This window comes from Eptesicus fuscus, chromosome 13, assembly GCF_027574615.1.
Source record: "Eptesicus fuscus isolate TK198812 chromosome 13, DD_ASM_mEF_20220401, whole genome shotgun sequence".
In the NCBI taxonomy this organism is placed as follows: domain Eukaryota; kingdom Metazoa; phylum Chordata; class Mammalia; order Chiroptera; family Vespertilionidae; genus Eptesicus; species Eptesicus fuscus.
In genome coordinates, this window is record NC_072485.1 from 5,661,481 (window position 1) to 5,678,068 (window position 16,588).

A 16,588-nucleotide genomic window follows, 5' to 3' on the forward strand; every position below is an offset into this window, starting at 1 on the left:
ATACATCAGAAACTAAAACTGAACTATCATTAGAGATAGTCTTACAAAAATTGTAAGAAATACTACATACAACACCATTAATGTGGAAAGATACAAAAAATGGTTGATTTTTTTGAAGGATGTAAGGTATCCACATTGACTTCTGAGAAAGTAGAAAACATGAATAGAATAGCCATAAAGGAAATTGAGAAGGGAATAAAAGAGTTACTTCTAAGACCCCAACCCTATATAATAAAAACCTAATATGCTAAGTGTCCGGTCATCCGGTCGTCCATCCAACCAAAACGTAATATGCTAATGATATGCTAAGGCAACTTAACCACTCACTATGACGTGCACTGACCACCACGGTGGGGGGGAGGGGCGGGGGGAAGATGCTCTGACTGGTAGGTGAGCTTGCTGCTGGGGTCCGGCCAATTGGGACTGAGCAAGACGGGCCAGACATGCCCTGGAGCCCTCCTGTGGTCCCTCCCTGGCTGGCCAACCTCCTGCATCCTGCCCCAGCCCCGATCATGCACTGGTGGGGTCCCTTGGCCTGGCCTGCGCCCTCTCGCAATCTGGGACCCCTTGGTGGGGGGGGAGTTCAAGAGCTGGTTTCGGCCCGATCCCGCAGGCCAGGCCAAGGGACCCCACTGGTGCACAGATTTGTGCACCAGGCCTCTAGTAGGTATATAAATGAATTTAAGTCTTCTAGAAACAGAGAATTCCTGTATTATTCAAATTTTTCCCAAGGCACTGAAAAAGATAAGCTTATCAACTCGCTCTACAAAACTAGTAGAACCATAATTCCAGAAACAAATTAAAGATTTTTTAAAGAAAGCCTAATGAATACAGATCAAAAACTTCTTAAAAATTTGAAAACCAAATAGAATTCTAGAGTGAATTAAATGCACAATATATTGAGATACATAGTTTTAATAATAAAATGCAATAATGGTTCAAGGTTAGCAAATCTATTTTTAGGAAGTTTTCTATGTTGAAGCCTTCTTTTTAAATTCAATTATTTGATAAATGTTCCTTCATCCATTCATCAAATATGTACAAAGTAGCCCTGTCTGGGTGGCTCAGTTGGTTGGAGTGGCGTCCCATACACCAAAAGGTTGCAGGTTTCCCAGTCAGGTTACATATCTAGGTTCAGGTTCCATCCCCAGTTGGGGTGAGTACAGGAGGCAACAGATCGATGTTTCTTTCTCACAGGGATGTTTCTCTCTCCCCCTTCCTCTCTCCCTAAAATCAAGAAAAACATATCCCTGGGTGAGGACTAAAATAAAAAATTTGCCTGGTCAATGTTTCTCGGTGGTTAGAGCATCAGCCCGTGGACCTAAGGGTCTCAGGTATGATTTCCGGTCAAGGGCACATACCTGGGTTTCAGGTTCAAGCCCCAGCCCCAGTTGGGGCCCATATGGGAAGCAACCAATAGATGTTTCTTTCTCTCTCTGTCCCCTCTCCCTTCCTTCCACTCTCTCTAAAACTCAATGGAAAAAAATATCGTCCGATGAGGATTAACAAAAAAAAAAAAAATAAGAAGAGAAAAATTTGCCAAGTATATTTATGCCAGGCACTGGACACTGCAAATTTCAGTAGTGAATAAAATATGGTCTCTGCTTTCATGAAGCTTAGATACACAAATAAAAAGAAAATGAAAATACAGTATAAAGGCTATTAAAGAGAAATAGAGTAGTAAGAAAATACATAAACTGATACTTAAATATTAGGGTACTGTTGGAATAACCCTGTTGTGAGGAGTGCCCAGTCTAAGATGGTGGCAGTTGGTAAAAGGAACATGGGCCTTACAACATAACTAGAAAGTGGTATAAAGTTTATGGTTGATTGGATGGAGAAGGGTAGAGTCAAACATTCTTTGGGGGGGGGGTTGGAGTGCCTTAATATACATCCTATATAATAAAGAGCTAATATGCTAATTAGACCAAACAGCAGAACGACTGTCCGGATGACCTCCTGGACGAAGCCAGGGCTGCAAGGGCTGGCTGGGGCTGCGAGGGCCGAGTCCCTTCCACAAACTTCATGCATCAGGCCTCTAGTTATGTATAAAAAGATAAAATAAGGGTCAAGCAAATTTGGAAAATACAAGGTTAAGTATAAACAGATTTCTTCTTTTTTTTGGTTAATCCTCACCCGAGGATACTTTTCCATCGATTTTGAGAGAGCAGAAGGGAGTGGGAGAGACAGAGAAACAGTGATGTGAAAGACACAATTGATTACCTCCCATATGAGCCCCAACCAGGGCCAGGGATAGAGCCTGCAACCGAAGTATGTGTCCTTGACCAGAATCGAACCTGGGACCCTTCAGTCCACGGGCTGACTCTATCCACTGAGCCAAACAGGTTAGGACGTAAGCATATTACTGGAGTGCTTGTCAGCAGCTTTATGGTGCTGTTCTTTATCATTCTCTTACAGAAAGTCAGTAGTAGGTTTGCCAAACATTTTATTACAGAACCCTATTTCACAGAACATGTGAGTAGTATTTCATGGAACACTCTGGAGAAGCTGCTCTCCTGCAATCTCCTTCTTACTCCTGCAGCTCTCAACACCTACGTAAACTGTTCACCAACTAGACTCAACTCTTTAGGAATGTCTTGTTCTATCCCTTTACACAGTACACTTAGTTACTTTCAATGAGGTGCGATTAAAGTGAAAAAGATTAACTGGAACCTCACAGGTGTGCCCCAAAAGGCACTGGAAAAAGATTATTCTGAATCAGGATCACCTATGAATCAATATGAAAGAACCTGACCCACAGGTAAGTGGCAATAGAGCAGTATTAACCTTTGTTAATATCTACAAATGCTACTGAATTGTCATGACACTTGAAAATAAGTTTATTGGAAACAAATCCTTCTATTAAACTGCTTGAGATGAAAAATTTGATCTTCATGCTCTCTATGCTGAATGGTTGAGTAGCTCCATTTACCTAGACAGAAAAAGGCATGCATTTAAAAAGAGGAAACTTGAATGTACATAAACTCCTAGAGACCAGGGAGAGTATAGTACTTGGAAAAATAATCCATGTGTCACTGGAAGTCTGACTCTAAATACTAAGTTCAATATGTACAAAACGTTTATTTCTAAGATGCTTGAAAAACTGATATTCTTTTTTTTAATTTCATGTTTTTTATTTTAAAGAGAGGAAAGAGGGATAAAGAAACAGAAACAAGGGAGAGGGACAGAGATAGAAACATCCATCAGCTGCCTCCTGCATGATCCTTTTGGGGATCCAGCACACCACCCTGGCATGTGCCCTGACTGGGAATCGAACCAGTGACCTCTTGATTCATGGGTCCACGCTCAAGCACTGAGCCATACCAGCCAGATGAACTGATATTTTTACCACCAATCACTGAATAAAAAGTATGTTGCTAACTTTTTGTGTACAGTGTCTCTATAGTGACATTAAAAAAAAAAAAAAGAGCCCTGGCAGGTGTGGCTCAGTTGGTTAGGTGTTGTCCTGTCCACGGAAAGGTTGCTAATTTGATTCCAGGTCAGGACACATGCCTGTGTTGAGGGTCCAAGCCCCAGTCAGGAAGCATGCAGGAGGCAACCGGTCCATGTTCTGCTCTCATCGATGTTCCTCTCTCCCTTCCTCTCTAAAAATCAATAAAAATATTTTTAAAAAGAAGACACATACCCCTTTTTATGTTTTCAATATATTAAAAAGTAACAGTACAAAAATGCTAGTTATTAAAAAGGATCCAAATATATCAAGGAGTGAATTTGTATAAACAAGTTCTACAATTAAAGGGAAACATCTTGATACATAAACGTTTTAACAGGATTTAAAATTTTTAAAATCAGAATGCGTAAGCCTTAACTCTTTCAAATGTTCAAACATAAAGACAACATGTACAATCCCTATAATAAAATGTGTCCTTGCACACATACCCTGGGCACTTTAAAAAATTGTAAATTTTTAAAGTTTGAGTAATAGAGGCAGCACTTAAAGGCTTTGTGAACTTTTCCCCAAACAAGCATACTTTCAGTAAATCCTTTTATCTGACTCTGCATTTGCATTTTTGTTCTTCCTGAAAAGGAGAATTTACACTAATACTGAATTTTTAATTTAAAAAAATACATTTAGAGATATTTAACTTCCTGAGTGACTTCAGTTATTCAGTCAAACATGATTTAATGAGAAAATTCTAATATTTTAGAATGAAATAGGAAGTGTAGATTTACACTTGATATCCAATTAGGGAAAAACTCAAAGAGCATGTCACAGAACTTACACTTACATTCTTCATGAAGTTAAACGATATGATTATTCACAAACTTTACCAATAATCTTTCTCAAATGTTAGTAAAACAAATCATTGAAATTACATTTTCTCTTTTGTTAACAAAATACTACTGTATTTTAAACTACCAACTTGACTGTTTTCTATCATATACACAAAATGTGATTCACTAATAAGCAGGTTCTTGCAATACAATAGATAATAGATCATTAAAATATTTGCTTTATGATACAACCAATACATATAACATGTGCCTTCCTCAATTTCTAAAACGATTAGGAACTGTGGAACTTTCTTTTGCATAAAACCCTTTCCTCTTCATGAAACCCTGAGGTGAAAGGTTATCAATGTAAAAACTGTAATCATAAGTCTTCTCATTTCTGTATCAGACTATAGCTATGTTTAAAAATTTTTATATAGAAACGTGGCAACTTATAAAAATGCTTTGTACAGTTTTAACAAAACACTCCCAGACCAACTTAGTCCAAAGGGCCTAGGATGACTCTATAAAAACAATGTCCTTTGGACACTTGTTAGTTTCGAGATTAATGCCACTTTCCAGCTCTACTGCTGTCTCTTCTGTTATCGTGGTCATGGCTCCAGCCATCGCGATTCCTGTCTTCATAGAAGTAATCATCTCTGTGTCCTCTATAATGCTGTTCGCGGCTATAGTGTCTGTCTACAAGGTAGGGATGAGAACTCTGCCTGGTTTTACGCAGTGATGATGGCGTATCTTGACGCCACTGGGAGCTTGAAGACTGGTTATAACTATGATTATGTGACTGAACTGATGGGGAAAATCCTGATTGATCAAGATGTGGAGAACCAAATTTCCCGCCATATGGCATCTGTCTCAAAACGTTGTTCATCTGAGGTAAGACAAAAAGAAGGAAATCGTAATTGCAAACATTTCTACATATCAAAGCCAATGGTTAGTTAGTCACAGTTAACCAAACTAATATAATAATAGAAAAGCAAAATCACTCTTGCCTAGATGGATCTTAATTTAAATATAACTAAAAGTAGTACAATACAATAGCTTCATTCACTCCACTGTATAGCTACAGGATATTTGTACATAACTACCACTCCTTGCCCTCACAGAGACGACTTAGAAGGGAAGAAATCCTACAAAATGACTATAATATGGATCACTATGTGATGAACATATAAAGAGCCATGAGCTCAGTATTATTAGGAAAGGCTTCAGGAAGGTGGCATCTGATATAGGTATCAAAAGCATGAATGGGCCATTTTTAGAAAAATATTTTAAGGAGGTAAGTATGCCAAGGAAAGAAAACTGTACAAACAAACAAACAAAAAAAAAACACAAAACAAAACAAGGAAACACTGAATGGGTTCACAGAATAGCAAATAAATTCTGACTGAAACACATTAAAGATCTCCTAACCAGTAAATGGACAGTAAGGCTAGAAAGATTTATTTGAATTACAAGATAAAGTGCTAATTAAGTTGGCTAGAAAATTCTGATTTTATCTGCAAACAATGAAAAGTCACATCACCAGGATGATAAGCAAAGCAGAATTATATTAAATTTGAAGCAGTGTGTGAGATGGACTACTGAGGATAAAATGGAGAATGTACTAACTGCCTAGGCGAGTGGTTCCCAAATTCTATGTGTGAATAGACATTAGCCAAAGATGATTTTCTTTAATGGCCTACAACAAAATGAGACAAATAAAATGTATATAAAAGTTAATTCCTTTATATTGGTCTCAAAATTTTACTTTATTTCACCATTATATTTTGTAGACCTGTGAAATTCAAAAGGGTAGGAACCACAAGCCAAAACTATGATTTGGGCAAAGAAAATAAAAAGAAGTGTGTGTAAGAAAAAGAAAAAAATAAAAGGAGTTGGCAACTGAAAGGAAACAAAGGTGAAACATCTCATGGAGATATTACAGAAAAAAGGGGAACATTCAAGGGGCAGCTAGTTTAGAAGACTCCAGTATATTAAAGTATTGATATTCAGTATTAAAGAGAGTATATGATTTAAAAAAGTCACTCAGCATAGGGTTGCAAGAACAAGAATGAATTTAGAGTATTTGAAACACACACACACCAACTGTGAAGAAAAATAAAAATGTGAAATGCAATTCTATCTATCTTCAATCCTTAAATATATATTTAAGGTCAGTGAAAACTAACATGTGTGATCATGAGGTCATGGTTCGATTCCCGGTCAGGGAAGAAATCAAGATACCTTGAAACAAATGGAAATGAGAACACAACCCAAAATCTATGGGACATAATGAAAGCAGCCCTAAGAGAGGTATTCATAGTATTTCAGAAACAAGAAACCTTAAGAAACAAGAAAAATCTCAAACAACCTAATTCTATACTTAAACAAGAAAAATCTCAAACAACCTAATTCTATACTTAAAGGAATAGAAAAATAACAACAAAGCCCAAAGTGAGAAGAAAAAAACAATAAAGATCAAGTCAGACATGAACAAAACAGAGTTTAAAAAAGAACAAACAAAAGATCAATGAAACCAAGAGCTCATTTTTTAAAAAGACAAACAAGATTGACAAACCTTTAACTAGACTCATCAAGAAAACAGAGGACCCAAATAAATAAAATTAGAAAAGATAGGACAAGTAACAACTTACAATACAAAGGATTGTAAGAAAATATTACAAACAACCGTATGCCAACAAATTGGACAGTCAGGATGAAATAGATAAATTCCTAGAAATATACAATCTTCCAAAACTGAATCCAGAATAATCTCAATAGAGAGATTACAACTAATGAAATTGAAGCAGTAATCCAAACTCCACATGTGCCAGAATGGCTACTATCAACAAACAAGTATTGGCGAGGATGTGGAGAAAAGGGAACCCTTGTGCACTGCTGGTGGGAATGCAGACTGGTGCAGCCACTGTGTAAAAATAGTATGGAGTTACCTCAAAAAAGTAAAAATGGAACTCTTATACCGAGCAATTCCACTTCTGGGAATATATCTGAAGAAACCCGAAACACTAACTCGAAAAAATAGATGCACCCCTATGGTTCACTGAAGCGTCATTTACAATAGCCAAGATTTGGAACCAGCCCAAGTGCCCATCATTAGATGAGTGGATAAAACAACCTGTGTACATTTTATACAATGGAATACTACTCGAACATAAAAAAGAAGGAAATCTTACCCTTTGTGACAGCATGGATGGACCCAGAGAATATTATGGTAAGTGAAATAAGCCAGTGTAAGAAAGACAAGTACCATATGATTTCACTTATATGTGGAATCTAATTAACAAAATAAACTACCAAACAAAACAGTAACAGAATCAGAGACAGAGATCAGAATGATAGCTGTCAGAGGGGAGGGGAGTTGCCATGTTGGGTGAAAAGGGTAAAGGGATTAAGCAAAGAAAAAAAAAACCTCATAGGCACAGACAACAGTATGACAATTATGAGAGGAAAAGGGGGATGATGGGAGGTAGAAGAGAGGAGAGTAAAGGGGGATAAAACGTGAGGGAAGAAGACTTGACTTGGGGTGGCGAACACAAAATACAATATACAGATGATGTTTTATAGAATTGTACACCTGAAACCTATATAATTTTATTAACAAATGTCACCCCAAAAAATTCATTAAAAAAAAAAGAAGAATCATCTGAACATTTTAAGTATTTTGTTTTTTAAGTAATAAATTGAAAAATCAGCCTACCACTGCTTGTTTCTGAAAATTTTCTGGAGAAGAGAAAGCTCTCTGAATTATCTGTGGTGATGGAGTCATGTTATCCACAGTCCTTTCATGTCTGCAAAAAATAATAAAACAACATTTAATCATTCATTCAACAAGAATTTACTACATAACAATCATGTGCAGACACAGCTCTCAAAGGAATGAACAAGACAAGGTTATTTGCTCTCATGTAGCTGGGGTAAGGATTCAGACAATAAGACAGCTTCACATAGTTGTAAGTGATATGCTGAATGACTAAAGAGAAAGTAGAGATGAGAGAGAGAGGATTCTATTTTTGCTTAGCTTGTCAGGGATAGTCTTTGTAAATAGACATTTGAAGTGAGAGCTGAATAACAAGGTTACCTGGAAGAAAAACATTCCAGCTGAGGGAAGGAGTAGTAAGGTGTCAGCAAACTATAGCCCATGACCAAATCATTTTTTGCAGTTTTATTAGAACATAACCACACTCTTTTGTTTTCATATTATCTATGTAGTGCTACAGTGGCAGAGCAAGAAACTGTATGACCTGCAAAGTCTAAAATATTAACTATCTGCACTTTTATAGAAAAAAAAATGGTCAATCCTTGGATTAGTGGAAAGGCCTAGACAAAGAACTAAAATGTAAAAGGTCTGATGGTGCCCTGGCCAGTGTTGGTCGGTGGTTAGATCATCGGCCTTCAAACTGAAGGGTTGCGGTTTGATCCCCGGCCCTGGTCAGGGTTCGTGTGGGAGGCAACCAATTGATGTGTCTCTCTCACATTGATGTTTCTCTCTCTCCTCTCTCACCCCCCAATGCAAAAAATATCCTCAGGTGAGGATTAACAACAAAAAAAGAAACAGATCTGATTAATAAGATATGACAGATGAGAGAAACAGAAGAAAATAACATTTAAAAATCTAGGTATTTAAGCAATTAAGTAGACATTACTGAGACAGGAGAGAGCAACAGTTTTGGGAAGTAAGAATTTTAAGGACTTATACTTTATTCCTCCCTTCCTGAAGAAATAACTTGCTCTACAGAAAATCTCACTTAAATTAACTGTATTTTAAAACATGTCTTTGGAATCAAGTCACCAACTTATTTGTCTTATAGTTTAGATCTTTTTGAGTTTTCTTGAATTAGTTGTATATCTGTATGTTAAATGGGTGAATTGTATAATTTTTTTATAACAATATAAAAATAATGTACACTCTAGCCTTTGATGAAAAGTAGTTACATATTCCCTCCCACCCCCACATCAAATTCTAAGGAGGTAAAAGCTTTTTGTCTCCATCTAAAATACCTTTGAAGGTTCTAAAGTGGGTGGAGATGCTTCGAATTCCAACTGTATTGAGAAGTATCTAAATACAATTTCAGCAGGCAAGAAAGGACACAAAGAGGGTACCATTTTTACACTACTGTTTTCTTACAAGTTCCTCTTCCAATATCTTTTCATATCATTTCTCTCCGGCTCTTGGCACTACTCTAATCCAAACCAACCTCGCCCCCAAGAACTTCCCTATCTTGCTACCAATAGCTTTCTAATAGATCTATTTTCACCGCTGTCCCTCCAATCCGTTTTCCCATTTCCTCTTTAAAATACAAATCTAAAATAAATAAAATAAAAAACAAATCTATTCCTATTACTACCCTACAAAAAACATTTCAATGTCTTCCAATGGTTTTTAAGGTAAAAATCACAAAATCCAAATTATAGGCTATAAGAAAGACTGTATCATCCAGCGTCTATGTACTTCTCCAATGTCATCTACTCTGTTTTTCATGCATTAGATCTAAGTACATTGTCCTCTTTCAGGTCCTCAGTCATTTATATCATCTTTCCTTGTTACAACTTTCTCCAAGCACTTTCTACTTCTTTCTTAGAGAACTAATTATGAGTAATTAAAAGGGTAGTCACAAAATACATGTATTATGTGACTTCATCTAGACTTTAAGCTCCACTAGGCAGCACATCGGAGTGGCTGGGCTTGATCATACTGCCTGGGTTTGACTCTCAGCCCACAATGTAAGAGCAGTTCAGACTTGAACAAGTTAACCTCCAATCCTCATTTTCTTCATATACAAAGAAGACATAATAATCCCTACCTCATAAGACTACTGTGAAACATAAAGGAGATCATAAATGCAAAAAACTTGGTAAAGAATATACCAGTGAAAAAACTGTCCCTGGTAAAATTTCTGCCTCCCCAAAGCAAATAAAATTATTTAAGTAAATAAAAGAGTGTGGTTATGTTCTAATAAAATTATTTAAGGTATCAAATAAATATGATACCTTTCTTAACCCCCAGGAGCTGGAAGGCATTTTAGAGATCATTTAATTCAATTTCTTTTCCTTACAAATGTAAGGATAGGAGCAGAGAAATGATACTCAAGATTACACAATTGGTAGAGGCAGACCTAGAATCCAATTCCATGAACTCTTAGTCCAATAGCCATAGTCCAATACTAACATGTATTTTTAAACTGCAAGTAACCAATTAGTGGTATAAACTAATTTAAATTTTAAAAGATAAAATAAAATGTAAATTGAGTACATTGCAAGTAATAAGTGTAAGTAATATTTTGCGAAATTTTGTTATATAGATGTATATTTGGGTGTGGGTATGTCTTTATAAGTGGAAATAAACATAGTTTTATATATATCTGTTTTAAGGGGATTATATATAATTTATACATCTACAGTCCCCTTAGAATAGATATATAAATAACTATAATCCAACATAGCAAATAATATAGCACAATAAAGAGATAGGAGCATTAAAGAGAAAACCAAACATTATGCATTCTGAGATTACTACCTAAGAAAATTCCTGATAAAGGATTTAACAATAGGTGAGAAATATTACCTGTTAGGAGATGTGGAGGTAGGGCTTGAATTTCCAACATGATGCTGGGAATATGACAAACTAACATCCTGTGAGGCATGGCTACTTCCTAAAATAAAATAATTTGAGAAATTCTTCTTGATAGAAAATTTAATTGGAAATTTTCTCTCTCCCACCCCAAATCACTCCAAAAAGGTACACCTAAGCTAAAAGAGAAAAACCTCAAATGCTTTAGAGTTTCATCAGAATGAAAATTCTAAACGTTCATTAGCAGATATAGCCAAAACAAACGGTCCCAAATAAGGGAATATCTGGTGTATAAATATCCACTCTATCATAATATTCTGATCCTCACACTAAATTGTAAGACTGGACACATGCAAAGTTTCATTCCCACATGATCAAAAATCAAAACTTATAAAAGTAAATTACAAAGCAACCAGGAAAAGTATTTTCACCTGGCTGGTGTGCTCAGTGGTTAGAGTGTCGCCCATGCAGCAAAGGAAAGGGTCAAGGACATGGACCTGGGTTTCGATTCCTGAGCCCCTACTGGGGCTTGTTAGAGAGGCAACCAATGGATGTGTCTCTCACATGGCTGTTTTTCTCTCTCTCCCCCCTCCCTTCCTTCCACACTCTCTCTGAAAAGCATTGGAAAAAAATATCCTCTAGTGAGGACTAACAACAACAAAAAAGCATTTCAGAAAATAATTCTTGTTTCTTTCATAACATGGACCCAAAACCCAAGTCTTTCTAACAATAATGTTTATGTTCTGTTAACTAACCCAAGCTGAAATTTTAAACTAAGTTTTTAAATTACAACTTTGAAAATTCATGTTGTCAGTGTTACCCACAAAGCTTACAGTATTTTCATCCATAAAGGTTCTTTAAAACGGAATAAAATTAAAAAAAGCCAAAGCAGCAAATAATCCCTCCCCCCAAACAACACAGATTTAAATATCTTAATGCTGCAATTGAATAGTGAGTTACCTGATCTAAACTGAATTTTGATGGGCCTTCCAAAAAGTTTTATTCCATTAAGTAGATTCATTGCATAAGGAACAGATACTTCATGTTTGAAATTCACAAATGCAAACTGCTTTGGTTTACCATCCTTATCTTTTGGAATTTTCACTTTTATTACTGGCCCAGCCTATAGACAAAAAAAGAGTTTACAACTTAAATAAGGCAATTTCAGAAGAATATTTAAATTTTACAAGATTAAAAACAAAGAAATGTAATCAGGAACTCTAACAAATACATACACACAGATTTCCATTTCGATTAGAATAAAGATCCTACAGATACATTACTGAAGATTAATTTATTTGGGGTAGGGAACCCTTAAGGAACTAGAAACAATCACTGAATTTACATTTCTCAGCACTTTACAACTTTAAGGAGATGGCCAACAACAACCATCGGCATTTCCTCTATAGAAATTAATGTTTATCAACAGTAGTTTCTTTGGACCAAAAATTCAGTTTTGTATGGCTTAATCAAACTTACCAGTGGTTGGGGGGAACAGGATACTTCAAATTTTTAACACGTTGTAATACAGAAACACCACAATGCTACTTTTCCAGGGAGTATTTATGACGCTATTTTAAATATCTTAATGCTGCAATTTTGTAAGAAACTAAGTGGAAAAGACAGACTGACAAGGAAATTGAAATATAATTTGTCGGACAAACTAAAGACAGTGTCTTAAGGGGAAGACGTGAAAAGGAGGAACAGAAAAAACACTGTTCTCTATAAATGTCTTAATCACTGTGTTGTACACCTCAAACTAATATATTATCGTTTGTCAACTATAATTAAAAAACTAATTAAAAAAAAAACAAAAACAAAACACTGCTCAAGAGAGAACCCATGTGTATTACCTCCGTGAGACCCCTGAGTGTTTGGCTCGGAAATGCTTTATTGAGGATCCTCCCACCACCTTTGGTCCTCACTTCCGCGAGAGCTAACTAGGGTTCGACACCCACCGACGCCTAACGCGACCTCAGGCGCCCCGCTCCCCCCTCCAGGCCCCCCCCTCCGGCCCACCGGTAGGGTGCTCGTCCGGACAGCCCAGCGGGCACGGAAGGAGCGGGGAGCCGTGGGGCCCGGCCCTACGCAAGCGGAAAACGAAAGGAAAAGGCCGGTCCCAGCCGCTTACCTGGTGGAAAAGCTCGAAAAGGAGCTCCTCGGTCACTTTAGTTTCTAGGTTGCCCACAAAGAGAGTACGATCCGCTTCCGCCGCCGCCGCCCCCATCTCGGCGTCGCCCCCTCCCGAGAGAGGCCGAGGGGTCGCCGCTGACGCTCCCACTGCGCACTCTCGAAAGCCCACGTCCTTGCGCTCCCAGGCGTCGCCGACGTAAACGTCAGTCACGCTCGCTCCCGCCTGGCGTCGACGTGCGCTGACGGAGTGCGCAAGCTCGCGAGGGGAGCGCTCGTTGAAGGCTGCGGCTCCCAGCATGGATCGCGGAGCAGGCCTTCTCCGCGCCCGGCACGGGCTGGACTGACCGGCGGAGCGCGGAGGCCTCCCTGAACCGAGGGACGTGAGGGAGGTCCAGCGGCCGCGTTTGAAGATGGCCCTGAACGACGTGTCCCTGTGCACCGGCGACCGAGGGAACACGGTGGCCCACCGCGCTCCCCGCGACGGCCTCAGCCCGCCGGCTTCAGCGCTGGCGACGGTCTCCGGAGACAGCGCCCTCGTGGCCGGGCCCGAGGCGGCCCACCCGGGACTTCCTCCTCGGCAGGCAACACGGCCAGGCGTCCGGACCGAGAGCCGTCGGGCGCCTGGCAGCGGCTGGAGCCCGCCGCGCTCAGTGAAGGGAAGGGACCCGGATGGGCGGCGCCGAAGCCGCGCGGCGAGATTCTCCCCGTACCCGACCCCCGGCGCGGGACTGGACCTGCTGCGGAGCGCGCGGCGCTGCGAGTGCGATCCCGGCCCGCATTTCGGCTTAAAAAGCATACCGCCCCGCCCCCCGATTAGCATGTGAACAAGGCCTCTAAATTAATCCTTTCTTGGTGCAGTCGCAATCTCATTTTTAAGGGGAATATGAAAATACGTACGAGTCTTGTTAATATAGCCTAGCACAAGGAAGATATTATTGCTGAATTCGGATGGGTTTAAGCCGCTAAAATGATTAGTTCGGGAAGGAGGGAGAAGACTTTCTTCTTAGTCCTAAAATTGAACTAATGGGAACACCCTTCCCAAAGGTCAACAATCCTTGTATTCACCCTTGGTGCACGCCATCCCCCACAATGGCTCCACACCTCTCTGCACAAGTCTTCACTCCCTGGCAGAGTGACCTGCTTTGAGACTTGTAATTGAGCTTTCTTAACTGCCTGCCTTTCCTCACGTTAATCCCTCTTCCTTCACTTCTGTTGGCGAAAAGGAAATGCTTCAATTTATTACTCTGCTTCTCTTCCCCTGCCCCAGGGCCCAGTAATCCTATGATCTTGTCCTTAACATTTACCCTCTTCCATCTCCCTCCTTCATCTTAAGGAATATTTACAAACTTCCATCTCAACCATACTAAAAACAAAAGCAAAACCTAAACCTCGATATTCTCAAATTATTAAATCAGTTTACATTTCTTTGCCAAAAGCTCCAAATGAATTTTTGCACTTACATTTGTCATTTTAATATTTGTATCCAATTCCAGCTTCCTTAATCAAAACCTGTCGTCTCAAAATTACTGAAATTGATCTTCCAGCCTCTGTTAAGAAGCTGTTCACCTACTCAGCATCTTCCTTGGACTTTTTTTTTTTTTTAAATATATTTTATTGATTTTTTGCAGAGAGGAAGAGAGAGGGATAGAGAGTTAGAAACATCGATCAGCTGCCTCTTGCACACCCCCTACTGGGGATGTGCCCGCAACCAAGGTACATGCCCTTGACCGGAATCGAACCTGGGACCCTTGAGTCCACAGGCCCACGCTCTATCCACTGAGCCAAACCGGTTTCGGCATTCCTTGGTCTTTCTTGTTTGTCCTTACTTACTCAACCATCCCACAATATATGAAGATCTCTTTGATAAGCATATGGATGAACTTGATGCATTCTTGCCTTGGAGGAGTATACTCTAGATGGAGAGCCTAATGAATCAATAGGTAATCTGCACACTAGACTTACCTATTAGGTGCAGTGATAATAGGTTCAGTGATAGGTTCATTAGGTGCAGTGATAAGCACTGGTTGTGATGGCTTTCCGTAACATTGCACTATGGTGTTCTCTTATTTGGCTGATTACTTCTTATTGGCTAATAGTTTTATTTCCTAACCATACATTTCTCAAAGTTTAAAGGATAGTATTGGGACAAAGTAGTTTTTCTAAGAGCCAACTCTATGCAAGCAAGTAGACTAGCTTTTTCCCAGTGGACCCTTCAAACAGCTAAATTACCACACACCACACAGAACTGAATTGTTAGAATTACATCTTAAGGAAAATGTTGATAAACCAGAGAGCTTCCATAAGAGGGTGATGAATATAGTAAGGTCAGAAAACCAGGTCATAGGAAAAATGAGAGAATAGTAATAGCTGCCTTTTATTGAGTGCTATGTGCAAGGCAGTGTGCCAAGGACTTTTATTCAGTGTTTATTCAGATGTTCATTGAGAACTTAATTCTGTGCTAGGCACTTAGAATAAAGTTGTGAATAAGATAGATAAGGTCTCTGCTTTTATATATGTCATTTAATTCTCACAAAGGCCCATAAGAGGTATTATACGTGTTTTTTTTTTCTTTTTGCTGAGAAGCGGAGGCACAAAGATGAAGTAAACTTTCCAAGGTCACAGCTAGTAAATGATAGAACCTTAAGCCTTTCAACCTAGGTTTCTCATTTGACTCATGCAACTCAAATATGATTTGAGAAACTATTTTCTCAATTCTCCCAAGGATAGTATATAACATATTCTTTTTTTAAAAAATATATATTTTATTGATTTTTTACAGAGAGGAAGGGAGAGGGATAGAGAGCTAGAAACATCAATGAGAGAGAAACATCGACCAGCTGCCTCCTGCACACCCCCTACTGGGGATGTGCCTGCAACCAATGTACATGCCCTTGACCGGAATCGAACCTGGGACCTTTGAGTCCGCAGACCGATGCTCTATCTACTGAGCCAAACCTGTTTCAGCAACATATTCTAGATATCTAAAAAGATGTTAATTTATAATATACTAGAGGCCCGGTGCACGAAATTCGTGCATGGGGGCGGGAGGGTGTCCCTCAGCCCAGCCTGCACCCTCTTCCAATCTGGGATCCCTCTCGCAATCAGGAACCACTGGCTCCTAACCGCTTGCCTGCCTGTCTGATGGCCCTAACTGTCCAGCTGCTCTCCCCTCCTGGCCTGATCCCCCTAACTGCCTATCTGCTCTCGCTTCCTCTTCGAGCCCTTCAGACTTCTGGCACAGGCATGCTGAGAGCTCTCTGCCATGGCCCTGCCCCCATCCTGATTGGTTATTATGTGACAGTATTCTGGCCAATTTGCATATTCCTCTATTACTAGTATGGATGAAAAATACCTTAAGCTGGGCATTATGATAACCCATGGTTGGCAAAGGAATCCCAAAATTATTGAATGGAGAGTTTAGACTGGGAAAGAAGAATAAAATTAAGGCTAAAGATAAAAGATTTTCATAAAACTTAGAGATAAATTAGGAAAATATCACATCATAAGGTAATGAATTAACTGCCCAAAGTTCAGTTAATTCCAGTAAAGTGTAAATAGGACTAGCTGACTTAAATTCTTTCCCATTTAACCTATAATTCTGTATTCTAAAAAATGATTAAAATTAGAAATGGA

General features: G+C 39.0%; 2 protein-coding genes across 5 annotated transcripts; one reads left to right on the top strand and one right to left on the bottom strand.

Moving 5' to 3' along the window:
• Positions 1-1,886: 1,886 nt before the first annotated feature.
• On the bottom strand, positions 1,887-13,263 carry RBM7 (RNA binding motif protein 7). Of its 4 annotated transcripts, XM_008150224.3 has the most exons (5): positions 12,954-13,263; positions 11,783-11,945; positions 10,817-10,904; positions 7,952-8,042; positions 1,887-5,122 (listed from the first exon to the last, which is right to left on the bottom strand). In XM_008150224.3, the coding sequence occupies exons 1-5, from the start codon at positions 13,251-13,253 to the stop codon at positions 4,799-4,801; spliced, it is 966 nt and encodes a 321-aa protein (XP_008148446.3). In that variant the 5' UTR covers positions 13,254-13,263; the 3' UTR covers positions 1,887-4,798. The 4 variants fall into 4 exon arrangements, with proteins under 4 accessions (XP_008148446.3, XP_054580672.1, XP_054580673.1 ...); XM_054724697.1 differs by lacking the exon at positions 11,783-11,945 and having other exon boundaries at positions 12,954-12,998; XM_054724698.1 differs by lacking the exons at positions 10,817-10,904; positions 11,783-11,945 and having other exon boundaries at positions 12,954-13,017.
• A 100-nt stretch (positions 13,264-13,363) lies between these two features.
• Positions 13,364-13,812, top strand: C13H11orf71 (chromosome 13 C11orf71 homolog). Its single transcript, XM_008150225.3, has one exon. The coding sequence runs from the start codon at positions 13,366-13,368 to the stop codon at positions 13,777-13,779; it is 414 nt and encodes a 137-aa protein (XP_008148447.2). The 5' UTR covers positions 13,364-13,365; the 3' UTR covers positions 13,780-13,812.
• The last annotated feature ends 2,776 nt before the right edge of the window (positions 13,813-16,588 follow it).